Genomic DNA, 23945 nt, shown 5'->3' with positions numbered 1-23945 from the left:
TGACCCCCCTTACCTGACACATACACTGACCCTCCCCCTTACCTGACACACTGACCCCCCTTACCTGACACATACACTGACCCCCCTTACCTGACACACTGACCCCCCCTTACCTGACACACTGACCCCCCCTTACCTGACACACTGACCCCCCTAACCTGACACACTGACCCCCCCTTACCTGACACACTGACCCCCCCTTACCTGACACACTGACCCCCCCTTACCTGACACACTGACCCCCCTTACCTGACACACTGACCCCCCCTTACCTGACACACTGACACCCCCTTACCTGACACACTGACCCCCCTTACCTGACACATACACTGACCCCCCCTTACCTGACACACTGACCCCCCTTACCTGACACACTGACCCCCCCTTACCTGACACACTGACCCCCCTAACCTGACACATTGACCCCCCTAACCTGACACACTGACCCCCCCCTTACCTGACACACTGACCCCCCCCTTACCTGACACACTGACCCCGCCTTACCTGACACACTGACCCCCCTTACCTGACACACTGACCCCCCCTTACCTGACACACTGACCCCGCCTTACCTGACACACTGGCCCGCCTTACCTGACACACTGACACCCCCTTACCTGACACACTGACCCCCCCTTACCTGACACACTGACCCCGCCTTACCTGACACACTGACACCCCCTTACCTGACACACTGACCCCCCCTTACCTGACACACTGACCCCCCCTTACCTGACACACTGACCCCCCTTACCTGACACACTGACCCCCCCTTACCTGACACACTGACCCCCCCTTACCTGACACACTGACACCCCCTTACCTGACACACTGACACACCCTTACCTGAAACACTGACACACCCTTACCTGACACACTGACCCCCCCTTACCTGACACACTGACACCCCCTTACCTGACACACTGACCCCCCTTACCTGACACACTGACCCCCCCTTACCTGACACATTGACCCCCCCTTACCTGACACATACACTGACCCCCCCCCCTTACCTGACACACTGACCCCCCTTACCTGACACATACACTGACCCCCCTTACCTGACACATACACTGACCCCCCTTACCTGACACATACACTGACCCCCCTTACCTGACACATACACTGACCCCCCCTTACCTGACACATACACTGACCCCCCCTTACCTGACACACTGACCCCCCCCCCCTTACCTGACACACTGACCCCCCCTTACCTGACACATTGACCCCCCCTTACCTGACACATACACTGACCCCCCCCTTACCTGACACACTGACCCCCCTAACCTGACACATACACTGACCCCCCTTACCTGACACATACACTGACCCCCCTTACCTGACACACTGACACCCCTTACCTGACACACTGACCCCCCTTACCTGACACATACACTGACCCCCCCTTACCTGACACACTGACCCCCCCCTTACCTGACACACTGACCCCGCCTTACCTGACACACTGACCCCCCCTTACCTGACACACTGACACCCCCTTACCTGACACACTGACCCCCCTTACCTGACACATACACTGACCCCCCTTACCTGACACATACACTGACCCCCCCTTACCTGACACACTGACCCCCCCTTACCTGACACACTGACCCCCCCTTACCTGACACACTGACCCCGCCTTACCTGACACACTGACACCCCCTTACCTGACACACTGACCCCCCCTTACCTGACACACTGACCCCGCCTTACCTGACACACTGACCCCCCTTACCTGACACACTGACCCCGCCTTACCTGACACACTGACCCCCCCTTACCTGACACACTGACACCCCCTTTCCTGACACACTGACGCCCCTTACCTGACACACTGACACCCCCTTACCTGACACACTGACCCCGCCTTACCTGACACACTGACCCCGCCTTACCTGACACACTGACCCCGCCTTACCTGACACACTGACCCCCCTTACCTGACACACTGACACCCCCTTACCTGACACACTGACCCCCCCTTACCTGACACACTGACCCCCCCTTACCTGACACACTGACCCCCCTTACCTGACACACTGACCCCCCCTTACCTGACACACTGACCCCCCCTTACCTGACACACTGACACCCCCTTACCTGACACACTGACACACCCTTACCTGAAACACTGACACACCCTTACCTGACACACTGACCCCCCCTTACCTGACACACTGACACCCCCTTACCTGACACACTGACCCCCCTTACCTGACACACTGACCCCCCCTTACCTGACACATTGACCCCCCCTTACCTGACACATACACTGACCCCCCCCCTTACCTGACACACTGACCCCCCTTACCTGACACATACACTGACCCCCCTTACCTGACACATACACTGACCCCCCTTACCTGACACATACACTGACCCCCCTTACCTGACACATACACTGACCCCCCCTTACCTGACACATACACTGACCCCCCCTTACCTGACACACTGACCCCCCCCCCTTACCTGACACACTGACCCCCCCTTACCTGACACATTGACCCCCCCTTACCTGACACATACACTGACCCCCCCCTTACCTGACACACTGACCCCCCTTACCTGACACATACACTGACCCCCCTTACCTGACACATACACTGACCCCCCTTACCTGACACACTGACACCCCTTACCTGACACACTGACCCCCCTTACCTGACACATACACTGACCCCCCCTTACCTGACACACTGACCCCCCCCTTACCTGACACACTGACCCCGCCTTACCTGACACACTGACACCCCCTTACCTGACACACTGACCCCCCTTACCTGACACATACACTGACCCCCCCTTACCTGACACATACACTGACCCCCCCTTACCTGACACACTGACCCCCCCCTTACCTGACACACTGACCCCCCCTTACCTGACACACTGACCCCGCCTTACCTGACACACTGACCCCCCCTTACCTGACACACTGACCCCCCCTTACCTGACACACTGACCCCGCCTTACCTGACACACTGACCCCCCTTACCTGACACACTGACCCCGCCTTACCTGACACACTGACCCCCCCTTACCTGACACACTGACACCCCCTTACCTGACACACTGACGCCCCTTACCTGACACACTGACACCCCCTTACCTGACACACTGACCCCCGCCTTACCTGACACACTGACCCCGCCTTACCTGACACACTGACCCCGCCTTACCTGACACACTGACCCCCCCTTACCTGACACACTGACACCCCCCTTACCTGACACACTGACCCCCCCTTACCTGACACACTGACCCCCCTTATCTGACACACTGACCCCCCCTTACCTGACACACTGACCCCCCTTATCTGACACAATGACCCCCCCTTACCTGACACACTGACACCCCCTTACCTGACACACTGACACCCCCTTACCTGACACACTGACCCCCCCCTTACCTGACACACTGACCCCCCTTACCTGACACACTGACCCCCCTTACCTGACACACTGACACCCCCCTTACCTGACACACTGACCCCCCCTTACCTGACACACTGACCCCCCTTATCTGACACACTGACCCCCCTTACCTGACACACTGACCCCCCTTATCTGACACAATGACCCCCCCTTACCTGACACACTGACACCCCCTTACCTGACACACTGACCCCCCTTATCTGACACAATGACCCCCCCTTACCTGACACACTGACCCCCCCTTACCTGACACACTGACCCCCCCTTACCTGACACACTGACCCCCCTTACCTGACACACTGACCCCGCCTTACCTGACACACTGACACCCCCTTACATGACACACTGACACACCCTTACCTGACACACTGACCCCCCCTTACCTGACACACTGACACACCCTTACCTGACACACTGACACCCCCTTACCTGACACACTGACCCCCCCCCCTTACCTGACACACTGACCCCCCCTTACCTGACACACTGACCCCCCCTTACCTGACACACTGACACACCCTTACCTGACACACTGACACCCCCTTACCTGACACACTGACCCCCCCTTACCTGACACACTGACCCCCCCTTACCTGACACACTGACCCCCCCCCTTACCTGACACACTGACACCCCCTTACCTAACACACTGACACCCCCCTTACCTGACACACTGACCCCCCCCCCCCCCTTACCTGACACACTGACCCCCCCTTACCTGACACACTGACCCCGCCTTACCTGACACACTGACCCCGCCTTACCTGACACACTGACCTCCCTTACCTGACACACTGACCCCCCCTTACCTGACACACTGACCCCCCCTTACCTGACACACTGACACCCCTTACCTGACACACTGACACCCCCTTACCCGACACACTGACCCCCCCTTACCTGACACACTGACCCCCCCTTACCTGACACACTGACCCCCCCTTACCTGACACACTGACCCCCCCTTACCTGACACACTGACACACCCTTACCTGACACACTGACACCCCCTTACCTGACACACTGACCCCCCCTTACCTGACACACTGACCCCCCCTTACCTGACACACTGACCCCCCTTATCTGACACAATGACCCCCCCTTACCTGACACACTGACCCCCCCCCTTACCTGACACACTGACCCCCCCTTACCTGACACACTGACCCCCCCTTACCTGACACACTGACACCCCCTTACCTGACACACTGACCCCCCCTTACCTGACACACTGACCCCCCCCCTTACCTGACACACTGACCCCCCCTTACCTAAAACACTGACCCCCCCTTACCTGACACACTGACCCCCCTTACCTGACACACTGACCCCCCCTTACCTGACACACTGACCCCCCTTACCTGACACACTGACCCCCCCTTACCTGACACACTGACCCCCCCTTACCTGACACACTGACCCCCCTTACCTGACACACTGACCCCCCCTTACCTGACACATACACTGTGACTGGCCCACCTGACTCTCTCACACACACACCACACAGACAGCACCCCCACTCGGCACTCCACATACAGTGTAATGTAGTTCGGATGGGATCCGTCCTCCTCCTACCTCGGCTGTTTGTGGCTTCATCTTCATCGACCATCATCCGGGCTCTGCTCAGGGGCCAGGCTAGCGCCATCCTCCCGCCGGGGCCATGCCAGCGCCATCCTTCCGCTCCACGGAGGTCAGCTGCTCCTCTCAATGCTCCGGGCTCCCATCTCCATTGAGCCCCGCCCCTCCGCTGCACACACAGATACACAGCGCTGCACCAGAGGGACAGGCTAGAGCAAAGGAGTCCCGGAGCAGCGCTGTGTGACCTGTCTAAGAAGATGTAACAGTGCAGCGGGGCGCTCAGCGGCACACATGAGGGATTAGTGGCGGCACACACCCAGCGATCAGGAGAGGAGAGCCGAGCTCCCACAGAACAGGGGCTGTGGTTGCGCTCTAGGTGGTAGTGCGCTCTAGGCGGCTGCCTACTTCGCCTAGTGGTAGCGCCGGCCCTGCCTGTGTGCGACCCGCACCCCCAGTGCTGTATTATGGCCTAGGCCGACAAGGCCCAGGCCTAGGGCGGCACTTTGTGGGGGGCGGCAAAAAAGCCTGTCCTAATCCCATCCTGTCCCTTTGTCCTCATCCCATCCTGTCCCTCTGTCCTCATCCCACCCTGTCCTCATCCCACCCTGTCCCCCTGTCCTCATCCCACCCTGTCCTCACCCCACCCTGTCCCCCTGTCCTCATCCCACCCTGTCCCCCTGTCCTCATCCCATCCTGTCCCCCTGTCCTCATCCCATCCTGTCCTCATCCCATCCTGTCCCCCTGTCCTCATCCCATCCTGTCCCCCTGTCCTCATCCCACCCTGTCCTCATCCCACCCTGTCCCTCTGTCCTCATCCCACCCTGTCCCCCTGTCCTCATCCCACCCTGTCCCCCTGTCCTCATCCCACCCTGTCCCCCTGTCCTCATCCCACCCTGCCCCCCTGTCCTCATCCCACCCTGCCCCCCTGTCCTCATCCCACCCTGTCCCCCTGTCCTCATCCCATCCTGTCCCTCTGTCCTCATCCCACCCTGTCCCTCTGTCCTCATCCCACCCTGTCCCTCTGTCCTAATCCCACCCTGTCCCCCTGTCCTCATCCCACCCTGTCCTCATCCCACCCTGTCCCTCTGTCCTCATCCCACGCTGTCTCTCTGTCCTCATCCCACCCTGTCCCCCTCCCACCCTGTCCTCATCCCACCCTGTCCCCCTGTCCTCATCCCACCGCGTCCCTCTGTCCTCATCCCACCGCGTCCCTCTGTCCTCATCCCACTGCGTCCCTCTGTCCTCATCCCACCGCGTCCCTCTGTCCTCATCCCATGAAAATGACAGGGCGGGTCTTAAAAAGGAAGGGGTGTAGTCTTGACAGAAAGGGGTGCGTCATATATAAAGTAGGGGGTGTGCGAGTTTCGTCAGGCCTAGGGCAGCACAAAACCTAAATACACCCCTGCGCTCCCCCCTAGCACTGCCACTGATAGGGGGTCGGAATGCGTGGATAGGGGAGAGGTGCCCCTGCGCCCTGCATTACGGGTGATTATAAGAAATGTAAGGGGGGGGGGGCTGAGCGACATCATAATTTGCTTGGTGTTCCTAAAAATAGCCAACCAGTTTTGCCAACCCGGAGCGTGGACACCAAAAAGTTGCAGATTTATAGAAACATTTTTTAATCATGTATCCTATGTTTATATTTTCATGCATAATACATGGATTTGCAAAACCAAGATTGTTTACCTATAGTAAAAAAATAAAAACTGATATAAAATAGTTTAACCACTTAAGACCTGGACCTTTAGGCAGCTAAAGGACCCGGCCAGGTTTTGCGATTCGGCACTGCGTCGCTTTACCAGACAATTGCGCGGTCGTGCGACGTGGCTCCCAAACAAAATTGGCGTCCTTTTTTCCCCACAAATAGAGCTTTCTTTTGGTGCCTTATTTGATCACCTCTGTGATTTTAATTTTTTGCGCCATAAACAAAAATAAAGCGACAATTTTGAAAAAAATACAATATTTTTTACTTTTTGCTATAATAAATATCCCCCAAAAAGATATAAAAAAAATGTTTTTCCTCAGTTTAAGCCAATACGTATTCTTCTACATATTTTTGGTAAAAAAAAAATCGCAATAAGCGTTTATCGGTTGGTTTGCGCAAAATTTATAGCGTTTAGAAAATAGGGGATAGTTTTATTGCATTTTCATACATTGGGGTCGCCAGCATCCCTAACATCCAGTAAATATCGGTGACACCACCCCTTGTGATGTCAATGACCCAGCATGCCCCTCAGTCAATGACATCACAAGGGGCGGGTTCAGCAGATGACATCGCCAGGTGGCCCCGCCCCTTAGTTATTAACCACTTCCCGACCTCCTCATTTACGTCGGCAGAATGGCACGGACAGGCACAATCACGTACCTGTACGTCCTCTGCTAGACGTGGGTGGGGGGTCCGATCGGGACCCCCCCGGTACATGCGGAGGTCGGGTCTGCTCGGGGAGCGATCCGGGACGACGACGCGGCTATTTGTTTATAGCCGCTCCGTCGCGATCGCTCCCGGAGCTGAAGAACGGGGAGAGCCGTATGTAAACACGGCTTCCCCGTGCTTCACTGTGGCGGCGCATCGATCGCGTCATTCCCTTTATAGGGGAAACACGATCGATGACGTCATTCCTACAGCCACACCCCCCTACACTAGTAAACACATACACAGTGATCCCTAACTCCTACAGCGCCCCCTGTGTTTAACTCCCAAACTGCAACTGTCATTTTCACAATAAACAATGCAATTTAAATGCATTTTTTGCTGTGAAAATGACAATTGTCCCAAAAATTTGTCAAAATTGTCCGAAGTGTCCGCCATAATGCTGCAGTCACGAAAAAAATCGCTGATCGCCGCCATTAGTAGTAAAAAAAAAATAATAAATAAAAATGCAAAAAAACTATCCCCTATTTTGTAAACGCTATAAATTTTGCGCAAACCAACCGATAAACACTTATTGCGTTTTTTTTTTACCAAAAATAGGTAGAAGAATACGTATCGGCCTAAACTGAGGAAAAAAAAAATTTATATATGTTTTTGGGGGATATTTATTATAGCAAAAAGTAAAAAATATTAAATTTTTTTCAAAATTGTCGCTCTATTTTTGTTTATAGCGCAAAAAATAAAAACCGCAGAGGTGATCAAATACCACCAAAAGAAAGCTCTATTTGTGGGGAAAAAAAGACGCCAATTTTGTTTGGGAGCCACGTCGCACGACCGCGCAATTGTCTGTTAAAGCGACGCAGTCCCGAACTGTAAAAACCCCTTGGGTCTTTAGGCAGCATTTTGGTCCGGGGCTTAAGTGGTTAAAGAGCAGGATCTGGGGGCCACCTTGTTAAAGGGGGCTTCCAGATTCCGATAACCCCCTCTGCCCGCAGACCCCCACAACCTCCGGCCAGGGTTGTGGGGAAGAGGCTCTTGTCCTTGAATTATTTTTCCCATCATGGGGCCCCATGTCAAGTTTTGCCTAAGGCCTCACAAAGCCTAGAGCCGCCTCTGTTCACATTTCATTGCCAAAGCGAACTTATCATCATGGTGAATGTACGACTCTCAATGCCAGTCGTTCGCGTGTCCATTGAGTTCAACCAACTGAAATGTAAAGGCTTGGTCTCTGAGCTTCCAGCTCTAGCAATGGCCTCCCGTCTTCAAGGAGCCTGGGACTAAAACCGAGTCTAGAAAGATGGAAAAGAGAAAATGAGCAGATGTTAAAATATTTTCACAGTTATTAGAAAGCAAAACTTTAAAACAAGCCCCAATGTCCTTTAAAAATTGAGGCCCAGATTCTCAAAGGACTTACGACGGCGTAGCGCCATGTACGCCGTCGTAAGTCCAAATGAGAGCCGTCGTATCTATGTGGCTGATTCTTAGAATCAGTTACGCATAAATTCAGCTAAGATACGAGCGGCGTAAGTCTTTTACACCGTCGTATCTTTCGCCGTAGATTTCCGCGTCGAATATGCTAATGAGCTAGATATGCCAATTCATGAACGTACGTGCGCCCAGCGTATCAAGATACGTCGTTTACGTAAGACATACGCCGGCGTAAAGTTACCCCTCTTAAAGCAGGGGTAAGTCATGTTAGGTATGGACGTCAGAAACGTCGGAACAGCGTCGTGTTTTACGTAGTTTGCGTAAGTCGTCCGTGAATGGGGCTGGACGTAAGTTACGTTCACGACGACTAGGCATTGAGCGGGCGTAATTTAATTTGAAAATTCGACGTGATACTGAGCATGCGCGCGCATGCGCCGTTCGATAAAAGCGTAATTTACGTGGGGTCACAAAACATTTACATACAACACGCCCCCTACCAGCCTAGTTTGAATTAGGCGGGCTTACGCCGTATCAGATACACTACGCCGCCGTAACTTAGAGCGGAAGATGTTTCTGAATACGGGACCTGCCGCTCTAAGTTACGGCGGCGTAGTGTATCTAAGATAAGCTACGCCCGCCTAAAGATAGGCGCTTTTTTGAGAATCTGAGCCTAAATGTATAGGACGACGTAAGACAAAGCATTTTCTTTATGAAGAGCTGCCCCTGCAGGAGCCGCTGGATTTCCGGTTCCCCTATTCCTGCGCAGCCAGGCAACTCACATTTTCCGACTCTCACTCAAAGACAAGGAAACTGTCCAGGAACTTGCTTTATTGGGGGAAAACAAGTTGCATAAGGTATGGGATATACCCAATTTGACTTGAAGGACAACGAAGTGGACAACTTTTGCCTCTGGAACAGCGACAGTCTCTATGAACTTGGCAATGGAATCTCCCCTTACAGAAGCCCTGTTTCCCAGAGTAAAATGTTAGCAGAATCTCAACTTGCAGGATCCCTATGCCCCCTTTTCTTGAAAATACCAGCCCTCCTGGATACTTAGTGAAATGTCCCAAGACAAGGCATTGGGTCACAGCTTGCTAGCACAGTCCCTTAGAAGCTTGCTTACTTCTGGCGGCTTTAACCTTTTCTGCCCTGGTGGAATGTAGAAGCCCTCACACTGTCTCTGGAAATTCTGCTGTCCTAGAAGAGACGACTGGTCAACAGGGATGGACTGGCCATTGGGACTACAGGGAGTTTCCTGGTGGGCCGATGGCTCAGTGGGCTGGCTTCAGTGACAGTGGACCGCTGCCCCCTCCACTCCTCTGTCTCTCCCTTCCCGCAGCGCTCACCTCCTCTCCCTCCCCACAGCGCTCACCTGGGGGGAACAAAGAAGCAGGGGGAGGAGCAGGGGGGACGACAGAGGAGCATGGGGGAGGGGACAGACAGCTGACTCAACAGCTATGGCCTGGGAGTTTCTCCCTTCTGCCTAATCTTGTCCCATAAGGGGGGGGGGGGGGGGCACCAAACTGATTTTTTTTGTCCCCGGTGAAATAACGTCTAGCTTCCCAACTGGCACTGCCCATCAGAGTACCAGTATCAACCGTTCTACTCTAATAAAGTAGAACGGCTAGTGGCTAGTGAAGGGGGAGAGGGGGCTTGGGTGGCCAGGGGGGTGCTGTGGGAGTTGTCCGACCGCCATGGGAGAGACCTGTCAAAGTGGGCCAGTCTGGATGAGGTCCAGGGCCAAATTTCTGTCCCAGTCCAGCCCTGCTGGTCAAGCTTCCTACTGTACATGTGTTTCTCCGTAAGCCAGGGCATTTTCCAATTGAGACCATGGGATAGTGGAGATCCCTCAGTACTTCTTCCTCTCTCAGCTCCCAGCCTGGAGGCAGAGCCCCGCCTCAGCCCAGAGTCCCCTACCAGGCCACAGGACTCAACTTAATCACTCCACCTTGCACCTGACTCCCCTGCTGGCCAGGCTCCACAATATTTAAGGGCTGATCCAGCCACCCTGCCAGGCCTTCTGCCTGGGAATTGACCAGTTTCCCTCAAGTATGCAGATCAGGACCTCCTGCCCTTCGCCCACTAGCTTCTAGAAACTTCTCTGAGCTTCTGGGACCAGGGGGAGGTACCAAAGGCCTGCCCTGTACTGCCCTCTAGCCTGACCTAGTGTAACCCGACCCAATTACCGAGTAACAACAACTACCATGAGCCACAATACAAATTTACCTATACTAGTTGCAAACTAGAGGGTACTATATTTAGTTTTAAAGGGAGTGAAAACTAGTTGGAACTCCTGTCTGGTTTTTGATGTAGTATGCTGTCCATGGGGTGACAATGCTGCTGTGCAATCAAATTGCAGAAGGAACAGCGTTGTCACTCTGCAAAAGGAAGAGGAAAAAATAACAGATCTGCTGCCAGGATCAACATGTAATACAGCTATGTTAGAGAGGGGGACTCAGAAAATCAAAAACTGCTGTGCTAATGCCAGTGACAGACTGCAATGTATATGTCATTTTTAAAACGTTGCCCCTAGTTATAGTTTAACTATAGCTTTTTCCTATCCTCCACTTTTATATCATATCTTGGACAGGATTAGCACAATATGACAAAGTTCAAAGAAGATCCACCAAGTTGACATTTCTAAAACTTTTTTACCAAATCATCAAAAAACCTCCATCTAATCACCATTGTCTGGCCTTGGTTCTACATACCTGACCCTCTTCAGGCTGGGTGATTGTAGGATGAGATCTCGGAGGTGAGGGGTTGAGGCACCCGTAAGGCTGTTGGTGCTCAGATCTAGATATGTTAGGTTCTTATTGTTACTCAGAGGTAACATCAATGGGAGGTGTTCATCGTCTAGTAAAATACCCTGTAGCCTGTCCGAGAGGAGAGAAAAGTGTCATGTCTACCCCAAAATCGGTTATCCTAGTTTTTAAAAGTAATATAGAGAGCTTGCAAGCTTAGCTTTTCTTCTTTCCATTTCCCCCTATTTCTTCTATAATTTCCTTCCGTTCCTCTCCCCCTCCCTTTCCTCTCATCTTCTTTCCCTTCCCTCTCCGTTTCCCTTTGCTCACCCCCCTCTCCCTTCCCTCTCTTCTCCTCTCCCTCTCCGTTTCCCTTTGCTCTCCCCCCTCTTCCTCTCCTCTCCTTTCCCTCTCCCTTTCCTCTCTTCTCCTTTCCCTCTCTTCTCCTTTCCTCTCTTCTCCTTTCCCTCTCCTTTCCCTCTCTTCTCCTTTCCCTCTCCCTTTCCTCTCTTCTCCTTTCCCTCTCCCTTTCCTCTCTTCTCCTTTCCCTCTCCCTTTCCTCTCTTCTCCTTTCCCTCTCCCCTTCCTCACTTCTCCGTTCCCTCTCCCCTTCCTCACTTCTCTGTTCCCTCTCCCCTTCCTCACTTCTCATTTCCCTCTCCCCTTCCTCTCTTCTCCTTTCCCTCTCCCCTTCCTCCCTTCTGCTTTCCCTCTCCCTTCCCTCTCTTCTCCTTTCCCTCTCCCCTTCCTCTCTTCTCCTTTCCCTCTCCCTTTCCTCTCTTCTCCTTTCCCTCTCACGTTCCTCTCTTCTCCTTTCCCTCTCCCCTTCCTCTCTTCTCCTTTCCCCCTCTCCCTTTCCTCACTTCTCCTTTCCCTCTCCCTTTCCTCACTTCTCCTTTCTCTTTCCTCGCTTCTCCTTTCCCTTTCCCTTTCCTCACTTCTCCTTTCCCTTTCCCTCTCCTCACTTCTCTTCTCCTTTCCCTTTCCTCACTTCTCCTTTCCCTCTCCTCACTTCTCCTTTCCCTCTCCCTTTCCTCACTTCTCCTTTCCCTCTCCCTTTCCTCTCTTCTCCTTTCCCTCTCCCCTTCCTCCCTTCTCCTTTCCCTCTCCCCTTCCTCTCTTCTCCTTTCCCTCTCCCCTTCCTCTCTTCTCCTTTCCCTCTCCCCTTCTTCTCTTCTCCTTTCCCTCTCCCCTTCTTCTCTTCTCCTTTCCCTCTCCCTTTCCTCTCTTCTCCTTTCCCTCTCCCTTTCCTCTCTTCTCCTTTCCCTCTCCCTTTCCTCTCTTCTCCTTTCCCTCTCCCTTTCCTCTCTTCTCCTTTCCCTCTCCCTTTCCTCTCTTCTCCTTTCCCTCTCTTCTCCTTTCCCTCTCCCTTTCCTCTCTTCTCCTTTCCCTCTCTTCTCCTTTCCCTCTTGCCAGTGATGGTATACTCACATCAACTGCTCCACAGCGCAGGTTGGACTGGACAAAGCCTCCATCAAGTCACCAAAGTAAGGACAGGTCAAATGATTAAATGATAGGATGAGTATCTTCAGAGATTGGTTACTTCTTATTCCTGATGCCAAAAGGGAGCAGGAAGTGTCCGCCAGACAGGTGCTGCTCAAACTGGAGGATGAAATACGAATGTAAGAGCATGGGAATGATGAACCATGTGTCAGCTGTGTGTGTGTGTGTGACATCCCTTAAGTCCTTTCAACATTTCTTGTCCAGCATGTCTCATACGGCTGAGGGCTTTTTCTATAGAATTTGCTTGGTTATTTTACAGAGCAGGCTGCTAGATCCTGGAAAAAAAAAATCAAGATATGGTGTTGCGCTCCAATAGCATAGAATGGCGTAATTGGTAAAATGTATAAATAACCAAAATAATATAATTGATACATGAATTCATGTATCAATTATTAGGGTTGTCCCGCTACCACTTTTTTAGGACTGAGTACAAGTACCGATACTTTTTTTCAAGTTATCGCCGATACCGATTACCGATACTTTTTTTAAATGTCCCCCACAAATGCAGCCATGTCCCCCACAAATGCAGCCATGTCCCCCACAAATGCAGCCATGTCCCCCCATAGATGCAGCCATGTCCCCCACAGATGCAGCCATGTCCCCCACAGATGCAGCCATGTCCCCCACAGATGCAGCCATCTCCCCCACATATGCAGCCATCTCCCCCACATATGCAGCCATCTCCCCCCCAAATGCAGCCATGTCCCCCCACAAATGCAGCCATGTCCCCCACTAATGCAGCCATGTCCCCCACTAATGCAGTCATGTCCCCCACTAATGCAGCCACGTCCCCCACAAATGCAGCCACGTCCCCCCACAAATGCAGCCACGTCCCCCCACAAATGCAGCCATGTCCCCCACATATGCAGCCATGTCCCCACACATATGCAGCCATGTCCCCACACATATGCAGCCATGTCCCCACCCATATGCAGCCATGTCCCCCCCATATGCAGCCATGTCCCCCACATATGCAGCCATGTCCCCCCCATATGCAACCATGTCCCCCACATATGCAGCCATGTCCCCCACATATGCAGCCATGTCCCCCACAAATGCAGCCATGTCCCCCACAAATGCAGCCATGTCCCCCCACAAATGCAGCCATGTCCCCCCACAGATGCAGCCATGTCCCCCCATAGATGCAGTCAAGGGAGGCCCGGAGCAAAAGCCAGCAAGACTAGCAGAGGGCCGGGCATGACAGAGTGTCTAGTGACACAGGAAGGGTTAAGCTAGGGGGGGTAGGAGGTAGGAAGAGCAGGATTGGTGTAGAGAGGGGCGGGGGAGTTAGAAGGATCAAGTTCAGAGGAGCAGCAGGATTGGCTTAGAGTGGCAGGGGAGTTACCCTATAAAAGGGTGGGGCGGGGCCAGGCGGTCACTTGCAGTCAGGAGAGCAACGAGGAAGCAGCGTTTCCTCCTGCTCTCATACAGACAAAATGGCGTCCGTCGACCTCGTGCTCGCGCGCTTGCGGGCCGAGGCAGCTCATCGGGGCACAGATTGGCTAGAGAGGCGCGCTGCGGAGTGGGTCGCGGACCAGGCGGGCGGATCGGGAGGATCGGGCGGCGGTGAGTTGACCCCACGCGGGCGGAGGTCGCGGCCTCCGGCCCGCTATTCCCCGGGGCCCTCATCCAGGACTGCAAGGGGGGCTCGGAGCCCTCCGGGGGGGCGGTCGGCCCCCCCGCCGAAGCGGGTGACCAGGAGTGTGACGGGGGGGACGGAGCAGGACGCACGCCGCCGACCTCCGTCGGTGGGCGGGGCCACGGGCCGTACCGGCGCCGCTTCCCCAGATGCGGGCGGTGGGGGGGGGGACACCTTCTCCTTCTGCGGCAGGAACGGGGGCTTCAAAGGGGAAAAAGAAGGCCTCAGACCCACCTGGCACGGCCGCGGGGCCCTCTACACGTGGGGCCGGCGGTTCCGCGGGTGGGCGGGGCTCGGAGCGGGGGGCATCAGGCAACACAGAGTCATCGTCGGGTGGTCTGCCTGCTGCAACAACGCGGGGCAGAGGAACAGCAAAAGGCCGGCCGGAACGGAGGGGGGACTCCGGGGCCTCCAGGTCATCTTCTCCTGGGGGACTGTCGGCCGCACCGATCCCAGTCGGGGAGGACAGGTCGGAAGGTGTGCCATCGGAAGACGAGGATGGTGAACCGGATAGGGAGTCAGCGGTGGAAATCCAGTCTACGGCGGCGGGGGTGTCTCCCGGCAGGCCTGGTAAGTCCACTACATTACATGTATCCTCTTTAGCTGACGCATTGTGTGAATTGTTGGGAGTGGGGAGGGGGGGGGGTTCCGGCACCTCCGCCGCCAGTGGCGGTGGCTGCACCGGTGGTGGCGGGCGTTGCGCCTGCCGCCTCTGGGGCTGACGCCCTGTTGACGGAATTGGTGGGGGGCCTCAAGGAGCTTTTGGGCCGGGTGGCTGCGGTACAGGGCCCTTCGCCACAGGTGGCTCCGTGGGCACCTGTGGCTGTGGGCGCGACTGGGGGTGATGCCCCGGCCGGAGGGGGGGTTGCGTCTTCGCAGCTTCCCCCGGTGGCCCCGGTGGCAGGACAGGTGGGGACGGGGAAGGACAAGTCAGGGGGGGCCCCGGAGGTGGTGACTCGTTCCGATCTGGTACGTATTGCGGATGCGGCAAGGGGCGAGGTTTATATCTGCTACGAGTGTCCGCTGGGGGGTCATTTAAAACAGGAGGTGAAGGAGAAGATTTACAAGAGCGAATATGTAGAGATATTCTCCCTGTTGCCGTTGGAGAAATTCAACCTCGATAGGGTGAAGCCGGATGATTCTAAAAAGGAGGATGAGGAGAAGAGGCGTTATAGGTTGATTCCGCGCACTTTCGTGAACTGGCTCCAGGCGTTCGCCATTATGGCTAGCGTCGTTGGCGAAAAGAACCCAGAACATTGCTCGGCGTTGTTCGGGTACATGGATTCAATTGGGGAGGCGCATCGGGTGTACGGGGGGTCGGCTTGGCTCAGGTACGATGAGCAGTTTCGGCAACGGCGGGCAGTTAGGCCCTCTCTGCGCTGGGATCAGAAAGATATCAGCCTCTGGATGCGGCTCATGTCGGCGGCTAAGGCCCCGGCGCAGTCTTTTCACGGGGGGGCCGGGGGTGCATCCTCCTCAGGACCGTCGGCCGGTAAGAAGTGGGGAGTTTGCTGGCAGTTCAATGAGAACGCCTGCAAATTCGGAGGATCGTGTAAATTCAAACACGAGTGCTCAGGGTGTGGGGGCTCCCACCCCGCGGCCAAGTGTTTTAAAAAGGGAAAGCGTGCCGGTGACGCTGCTCAAAAAAGGGACGACTCCGGTGAAGGGGGAAAGGATGCGACCTTTCCTAAGTAGGTACCCGGACAAGGCAGCGGCAGAACTATTGTCCTCGGGGTTCAGGGACGGTTTCAAGATACCGTGTTCGCTGGCGGTGGTGCCGCCGGTGGCACGAAATTTGAAATCGGCTCTCCTTAATCCGGGGGTGGTGGGGGAAAAGTTGGGCAAGGAAGTGGCACTAGGACGGATGGGCGGGCCGTTTGCGGCCCCGCCCTTGCCGGAGCTGGTGGTGTCTCCGTTGGGGGTGGTGCCTAAGAAGGAACCGAACAAATTCCGTCTTATTCACCACCTGTCATTCCCAAAAGGGGGTTCGGTCAACGACTTTATCGAGGCTTGCACGGTGTCCTACAGGTCGTTTGATGCGGCGGTCCGGTGGGTGCGGCGGTACGGACAGGGGGCCTTAATGGCAAAGGCGGACATCGAATCCGCCTTCCGGTTGTTGCCGGTGCATCCCGACTGTTTTCGGCTGTTGGGATGTTGCTGGCAGGGCCAATATTATGTTGACCAGTGCCTACCCATGGGCTGCTCCATCTCCTGCGCGCTGTTTGAGACATTCAGTTCCTTTTTGGAATGGGTGGTCAGGGATGTGTCGGGCCTGGACTCGATCATTCACTATCTGGATGACTACCTCTGCGTGGGGCCGCCTTCCTCTGGTGTGTGTGCGACTCTACTGTCAACGTTGCAGCACATTGCGGGACGTTTTGGCGTGCCCTTGGCGGCTGACAAGACGGAAGGCCCCACGACGGAGATTAGTTTTCTGGGTATAGTGATCGATTCGGAAGTAATGGAGTGCCGTCTTCCCAAGGATAAGCTCGAGGCCTTGAAAGCGGAAGTTAGAGAGTTTCAGGGCTTGCGGAAGGTGCAGCTGAGGACTTTACAGTCACTGCTGGGAAAACTTAATTTCGCCTGTAGGATCATTCCCATGGGCAGAATATTTTGCCGACGGCTGTCGGCGGCTACGGCGGGGGCTAAGGCCCCCAATCATTTCATTCGTTTGTCTAAGGAGCATCGGGAGGACTTGAAGGTATGGTATGAGTTCCTGACATCCTACAATGGCAGGTCGATGTGGCTGTCTAGTCCGGTGAGTAACTTCGACGTGGAACTGGTGACGGACGCGGCGGGGTCCACAGGCTATGGGGCTTTCTTCAAGGGGCAGTGGAGCGCAGAGCCTTGGCCGAGGGCTTGGGTAGAGGCAGGTTTTCTCCGGAACCTAGTGCTGCTGGAACTGTTTCCAGTAGTGTTGGCCATTGAGCTTTGGGGGGAGGCCTGCAGCAACCTAAAACTCCGGCTGAACTGTGACAACATGGGAGTGGTCCAGGTAGTGAACCGCATGTCCGCGTCGTCACAACCGGTCATTCGGCTCATGCGGCATTTAGTGTTGAGGTGTTTGCAACTGAACATTTTCATTTATGCCGTGCATATCCCGGGCGTCGAGAACACGCTGGCTGATTCATTGTCTCGTTTTCAGTGGGACAAGTTCAGAGAGCTGGCCCCGGCCGCGGAGGCTGTCGGGGTCCCGTGCCCAGGCTGGATTTGGGAGCTGGCGCTGGATTAGCCGCCTCGTGGATTAAGCAGTCCGTTAGCACGGCCACATGGTCGGCCTACGCCAAGGTATGGAAGGAATGGTTGGAGTTGGGTGCCGAAGCTGGGGTTGTGAGCGGGGGGCCAGAGGAGCGGTTGCAGGTAATTTATTTTGTATCCAGGAACATGGAGCTAGGCGTGTCCGTGTCCTCCATTGAGAAAAAATTGGCGGGTTTAGCGTTCTTTTTTAAACTGATGGGGGGGGTGGATTGGACTAAGGACTTTTGGGTCAGACAGGCAGTGAAGGGCTACAGGAAAGGTCGTAAGGTGCAGGATGCCAGGAGGCCGGTCTCTTTTGCCAATTTGGTAGGTATCAGGGGGGCCTTGGACGGGGTGTGCACGGGGCAGTATGAATGCCTGTTATTCGCGGCGGCTTTCTCGCTGGCATTTTACGGTGCGTTCCGCATCAGTGAATTGGTTAGCCCTTCCCGCCTGAGGGCCGGGGGGCTGATGAGGGAGGATGTGTGGATATCGGAGGACAAGGTGGGTATCCGATTGCGCAGATCAAAAACCGACCAGAGGGGCAGGGGGGTGGACGTGGTTCTTTTTTCCCTGCCGGGGGCCAGAGTATGTCCGGTGGCATCGGTCAAGGCATTTTTGGGGGTCAGGCCGGAAGGGGGCGGGCCGTTGCTTAAGCACGAAGATGGGTCTTTCTTGTCAAAGTTCCAATTTGTGGCTGTTTTTCGCAGTTGCTTGCAAGAAATGGGCTTGGACAAGTCCGAGTTTTCGTCTCACTCCTTCCGTATCGGGGCGGCTACCGAAGCTGCCAGGTGCGGGATGAACGAGGCGGCAGTACGGAAGATCGGGAGGTGGGAATCTCGGAGGTTCCGGTCATACGTGCGGCCTCAGTTGGTGGTTGGTTAATGGGGAAGGGAGTGATGAAAAAGGGGGGGGCTTTTTTAGGGTTGGTGTTCGTTGGTGAGCATTGTGGATTGTTTATTTCATTTCAGATGGAGGGACTACACGCCTCGTCTGGATTTTCGGACATTCGTACGTTTGCTGGGGGGCAAGAAGGGCTGATGAGAAGCCGGAAGGCAGGCAGCTGGGTATTTCCAGGAAGGAAGCGGTGTTGAGGTGGCTGGGGATACCTGGGATGATGTGGGGTAGGGTGCTACCAGAGGTCGAGAGGTACGCCCGACTGGACAGGCCCCCCGATGTTCTGGTTATACACGCGGGGGGGGAATGATTTTGGTGTCCGTAAAATCAGGGCTCTGATTACGGACATCAAAGCGGACTTTGAGCGGCTGCGAGCGGCCTTTCCGGGGACGGTGCTGGTGTGGTCGGAAATTGTCGCCCGCACACAGTGGCGCAAGGCTCGGTCAGTTACCAGGCTCAACAGAGCCAGGACTCGGGTTAACCGGGTGGTGGGAAAATTTTTGGCACGCCTTGGGGGGCTGGTGGTACGCCACCAGGAATTGGAGACTAATGTAGGCATGTATCTGAGGAGGGACGGGGTCCATCTGACGGATGTGGGGATTGCGCTGTGGTCGATGGGGATACAAGAAGGGATTCAGAGAGCGTTGAGGTTGGGTGGGGGCCCTTAAAGGTGGAGGTGTCATCCTTTCGGGCTGTGGCGGTTAGTTCTGTTGGTCCTTTATGGTGGCAGTAGAAAACGTGTGAAAACGGGGGTGGGGGGCTCATCAATATTATGGGCCCCTTAGGTGTATTCCAGCGAAAGGTTAGTTGGTATACTGTAACGTTTGCACTGCGGGCGGGGGTTGTCTCCGAGCGTACTACACGGACTGGAGGCCTAAAGTTTAATGTTTGCTCGCAGTGCATTGTTCATCTGGTATATGGTAAAATGGTGGAGAATGGGTGGGCTGCCAGAAAGGACCAACAGAGTGGGGTTTATTGTATGTCATTGATGTTGGATATTTACTGTTTCATTTAAGTTGGAGTTTTTTTATTGCGATTATGTTTTAATAAAATAGGCTGTTGTGGCCAGTTTACTCCAAAGCAAAGGTGTGGTCTCTTTACTATATAGTAAGTGGGGGACAATTAAGGGGTGGAGTACATGGGGTCTCAACGGTCAAAGGTTATCGTGTCATATCTGGACTACACTAGTCATGTCCCCCACAGATGCAGCCATGTCCCCCACAGATGCAGCCATGTCCCCCACATATGCAGCCATGTCCTCCACAGATGCAGCCATGTCCCCCACAGATGCAGCCATGTCCCCACACAGATGCAGCCATGTCCCCACACATATGCAGCCATCTCCCCCACATATGCAGCCATCTCCCCCCCAAATGCAGCCATGTCCCCCACTAATGCAGTCATGTCCCCCACTAATGCAGCCACGTCCCCCACAAATGCAGCCACGTCCCCCCACAAATGCAGCCATGTCCCCCACATATGCAGCCATGTCCCCACACATATGCAGTCATGTCCCCACACATATGCAGCCATGTCCCCACACATATGCAGCCATGTCCCCCCATATGCAGCCATGTCCCCCCCATATGCAGCCATGTCCCCCCCATATGCAGCCATGTCCCCCACATATGCAGCCATGTCCCCCACAAATGCAACCATGTCCCCCCACATATGCAGCCATGTCCTCCCATAGATGCAGCAATGTCCTCCCATAGATGCAGCAATGTCCCCCATACCTAGATGCCCCCGCCGCCGCCGCATAGTTAATAAGTGCGGGGAACATTACAGCTTTCATTTGAATAGCTGTAGTGTTCCCCGCCGTGCCTAGACACTCCCCCTTGCTCAGGATTGGACAGATCACCCGTCCAGTACTCCCGCAAATGCTCAGTATCGGTCCCGATACTGGTATGGGGACGACCCTATCAATTATACTATTTTGGTTATTTATACATTTTACCAATTACACCATTCTATGCTATTGGAGCGTGTGACAGACTCACCCGGGACATCCCCAGACCCTCTTATGTCTAAAATCATCCTATGTCCACTAGGGGCATAGGATGACTGAGAAATGATATCTTGGACTACCTGAGATGGGATTATTATGTAATTATTATCCACAATATATTCCAGGATATCTGTAAACTATTTACTGTTTGTTGATTCTGAACTCAAAGGGTTAATTGTAAGAGTGACTCATTAATAATAAAAAAATCAAAAAAAAAATCGGTTCTCCTAGGCCGTAGGTCCCCCAGACAGCAACCTTTGCACACTTGTAGAGAAGAACTGGGGCTACATGTGTGCCAAGTTTCGGATCCAGGGAACCTACGACCGGCCGGTACCGGGTCCCCAAATTTACCGGAGAAATGTCCGTTTAACATGGAAGGGGTACCCGACTTTGAAAAAAAATTGGTGCTCCCCGGCCGTAGGTCCCCCCAGACAGCAGCCTTTGCACACTTGTAGAGGAAGAGTGGGGCTACCCGGTCGGTACCGGGTCCCCAAAATCCAGGTGATCAGGCGCAAAAAGGCGAGTATAAGCCGAGGGGGGCATTTTCAGCACAAAAAAAAAAAAAAAAAAAAGAATTGCTGAAAAACTCGGCTTATACTCGAGTATATACGGTATATTGTAGCCAGGGGCGGACTGACCATTGCCACTAGGGGGCCCCCATCAGGGTTGCCAGGCTCAGTAAAACCAGGGACAGTATGTAAAAATCTGTGGCCCAGATTCACGTAGGGCGGCGTAAATGTAAGCGGGCGTAGCGCATCGTATTTACGGTACGCCGCCGCAACTTAGAGAGGCAAGTGCAGTATTCACAAAGCACTTGCGTCTAAAGTTATGGCGGCGTAGCGTAAATGTGGCAGCGTAAGCGCGCCTAAATCAAACGAGGAAGAGGTGGGCATGTTTTATGCAAACTAATCATGACCCCACGTAAATGACGTTTCGAACGAACGGCACATGCGCGTGCATGCTCAATATCACGTCGAATTTTCAAATTAAATTACGCCTGCTCAATGCTTAGTCGACGTAAACGTAACCTACGCACAGCCCCATCCACGGACGACTTACGCGGACGACGTAAAATACGACGCTGTTCGTACGTTTCCGACGTCCATACCTGACATGACTTACCCCTGCTTTATGAGGGGTAACTTTACGCCGGCGTATGTCTTACGTAAACGACGTATCTTGATACGCCGGGCGCACATACGTTTCGTGAATCGGCGTATCTAGCTAATTAGCATATTCAACGCGGAAATATACGGAAGCGCCACCTAGCGGCCATCGTAAATATGCACCCTAAGATACGACTGCGTAGAAGACTTACGCCGCTTGTATCTAGGCAACAGTGAGGCGTATTTGATTCTATGAATCAGGCGCCGAGTTGCGACGGCCCGCACTCAGAGTTACGACGGCGTGTCTGGAGATACGCCGTCGTAACTCCTATGTGAATCTGGGCCTGTGTTTTTTTTTACATCTGTCCCTGATGCTTTTGATGTGAAACGGACATGCTTTTGATGTGAAAATCCAGAGATTTTAGCTGCACTGCCTCCTGGCGTGGTGGCCATCTGTAAGCCCGAGGGCCTCATAATCTTCTATTGCCCGGGGGGCCCCGTGAGTTGTCAGTCCGCCCCTGATTGCAGCCCTCCTTGAAAATGATGGTAGGTCTTATTTTCGGGGTAGGTCTTACGTTCGGGAAAACATGGTATCAGCTTGTCTGAGGACAGCAGAAGGAAGCGCTGAGACAAGACGAGAGCAAAGGGAGTGCATTGAAGAAGGCGGACAACTGCTACATGACTCTGCTGCAACAACTGAGAGACGGGCAATTCCCTGACTGAGGGACAATGAGGGACATAACACCCTGAATATCAGTTATAAAACCTACATTTTAACATGTAAACTTTAAAACATTGACCAAAAACCATTATAATTATCCTTTCCAAGAGGTTGGTGTGAATTTTCTATCAGATCAGAAATGTTGGTGAACATCCACAACCAATCCCATTCATTCTACTCACTCCAGTTCCTCCAATTGGCAGGCAGGACTGGACAAAGCCGTCATCAGGTCACCAAAGTGAGGCCCATCCAGCCTGTTACAAGACAACCGAAGTATTCGAAGAGACTTGTTGGCACTGATTGCCGGTCCTAAATACGAGCACGCCCGGTCTGTTAGTCCCGTGGCTCCCAAACTACAGGAAGGGGATAAAAAAAATATATATATATCTGATTAAAAAACAATTTATTCTGTTTATTTTCATTGGAGATTGCAGATGTACTGTCTGTGCCTGTTGTCCCCAAAATGTGGCCAGAGGGCCAGATGCGGCCCTTGCTTGCCTTTATTCGGCCCTGAGGGCACTGTTATGCCGCGTACACACGATCAGTTCGTCTGATGAAAACGGTCTCCGGGGGGGGCACTATTCCTCCCACTGACACCAATGGTGGGCCACTATTCCTCCCACTGACACCAATGGTGGGCCACTATTCCTCCCACTGACACCAAGGGTGGGCCACTATTCCGCCCACTGACACCAATGATGAGGCACCATGTCTTCCACTGACATTAACAATGGAGCATAATACCCCCCACTGACACCAATGATGGGTCACTATTCCTCCCACTGACACCAAAGATGGGACACTTTTCCTCCCACTGACACCAATGGTGGGCCACTATTCCTCCCACTGACACCAATGGTGGGCCACTATTCCTCCCACTGACACCAATGATGAGGCACCATGTCTTCCACTGACATTAACAATGGAGCATAATACCTTCCACTGACACCAATGATGGGCCACTATTCCTCCAACTGACACCAATGATGGGACACTATTCCTCCCACTGACACCAATGATGGGACACTATTCCTCCCACTGACACCAATGATGAGGCGCCATGTCTTCCACTGACACTAACAGTGGGGCATAATACCTCCCACCGACACCAATGGTGGGTTACTATTTCTCCCACTGATACCAATGACGGGGGCACTATTCCTTTCACTCACCCAACAATGGGACACCATCCCTCCGACCAATACCAATGCAGGGGCACTATTCTTCTTACTGAGGATAGGTGCTAGGTCATTTTTTTTTATTCCCAGTGACC

At 53.9% G+C, this 23945-nt stretch overlaps 1 protein-coding gene across 1 annotated transcript in view; it reads right to left on the bottom strand.

Annotated features, from left to right (window-relative positions):
• Nucleotides 1-8456: 8456 nt before the first annotated feature.
• The window catches only part of LOC120920973 (NACHT, LRR and PYD domains-containing protein 3-like), a 71092-nt gene continuing 55603 nt past the window's right edge, over nt 8457-23945 (bottom strand). Inside the window, exons 8-11 of the mRNA XM_040333481.1 lie at nt 22855-23025; nt 12993-13163; nt 11529-11693; nt 8457-8678 (exon numbers count right to left, since the gene is read on the bottom strand). Of these exons, the coding sequence (XP_040189415.1) occupies nt 8588-8678; nt 11529-11693; nt 12993-13163; nt 22855-23025 (598 nt within the window). The 3' untranslated portion in view covers nt 8457-8587. The remainder of the gene's footprint in view (nt 8679-11528; nt 11694-12992; nt 13164-22854; nt 23026-23945) is intronic.

This window comes from Rana temporaria, chromosome 13 (assembly GCF_905171775.1).
Source record: "Rana temporaria chromosome 13, aRanTem1.1, whole genome shotgun sequence".
In the NCBI taxonomy this organism is placed as follows: Eukaryota; Metazoa; Chordata; class Amphibia; order Anura; family Ranidae; genus Rana; species Rana temporaria.
Note: the sequence above shows the minus strand (reverse complement) of the source record. Positions and strands in the feature narration are given on the sequence as shown.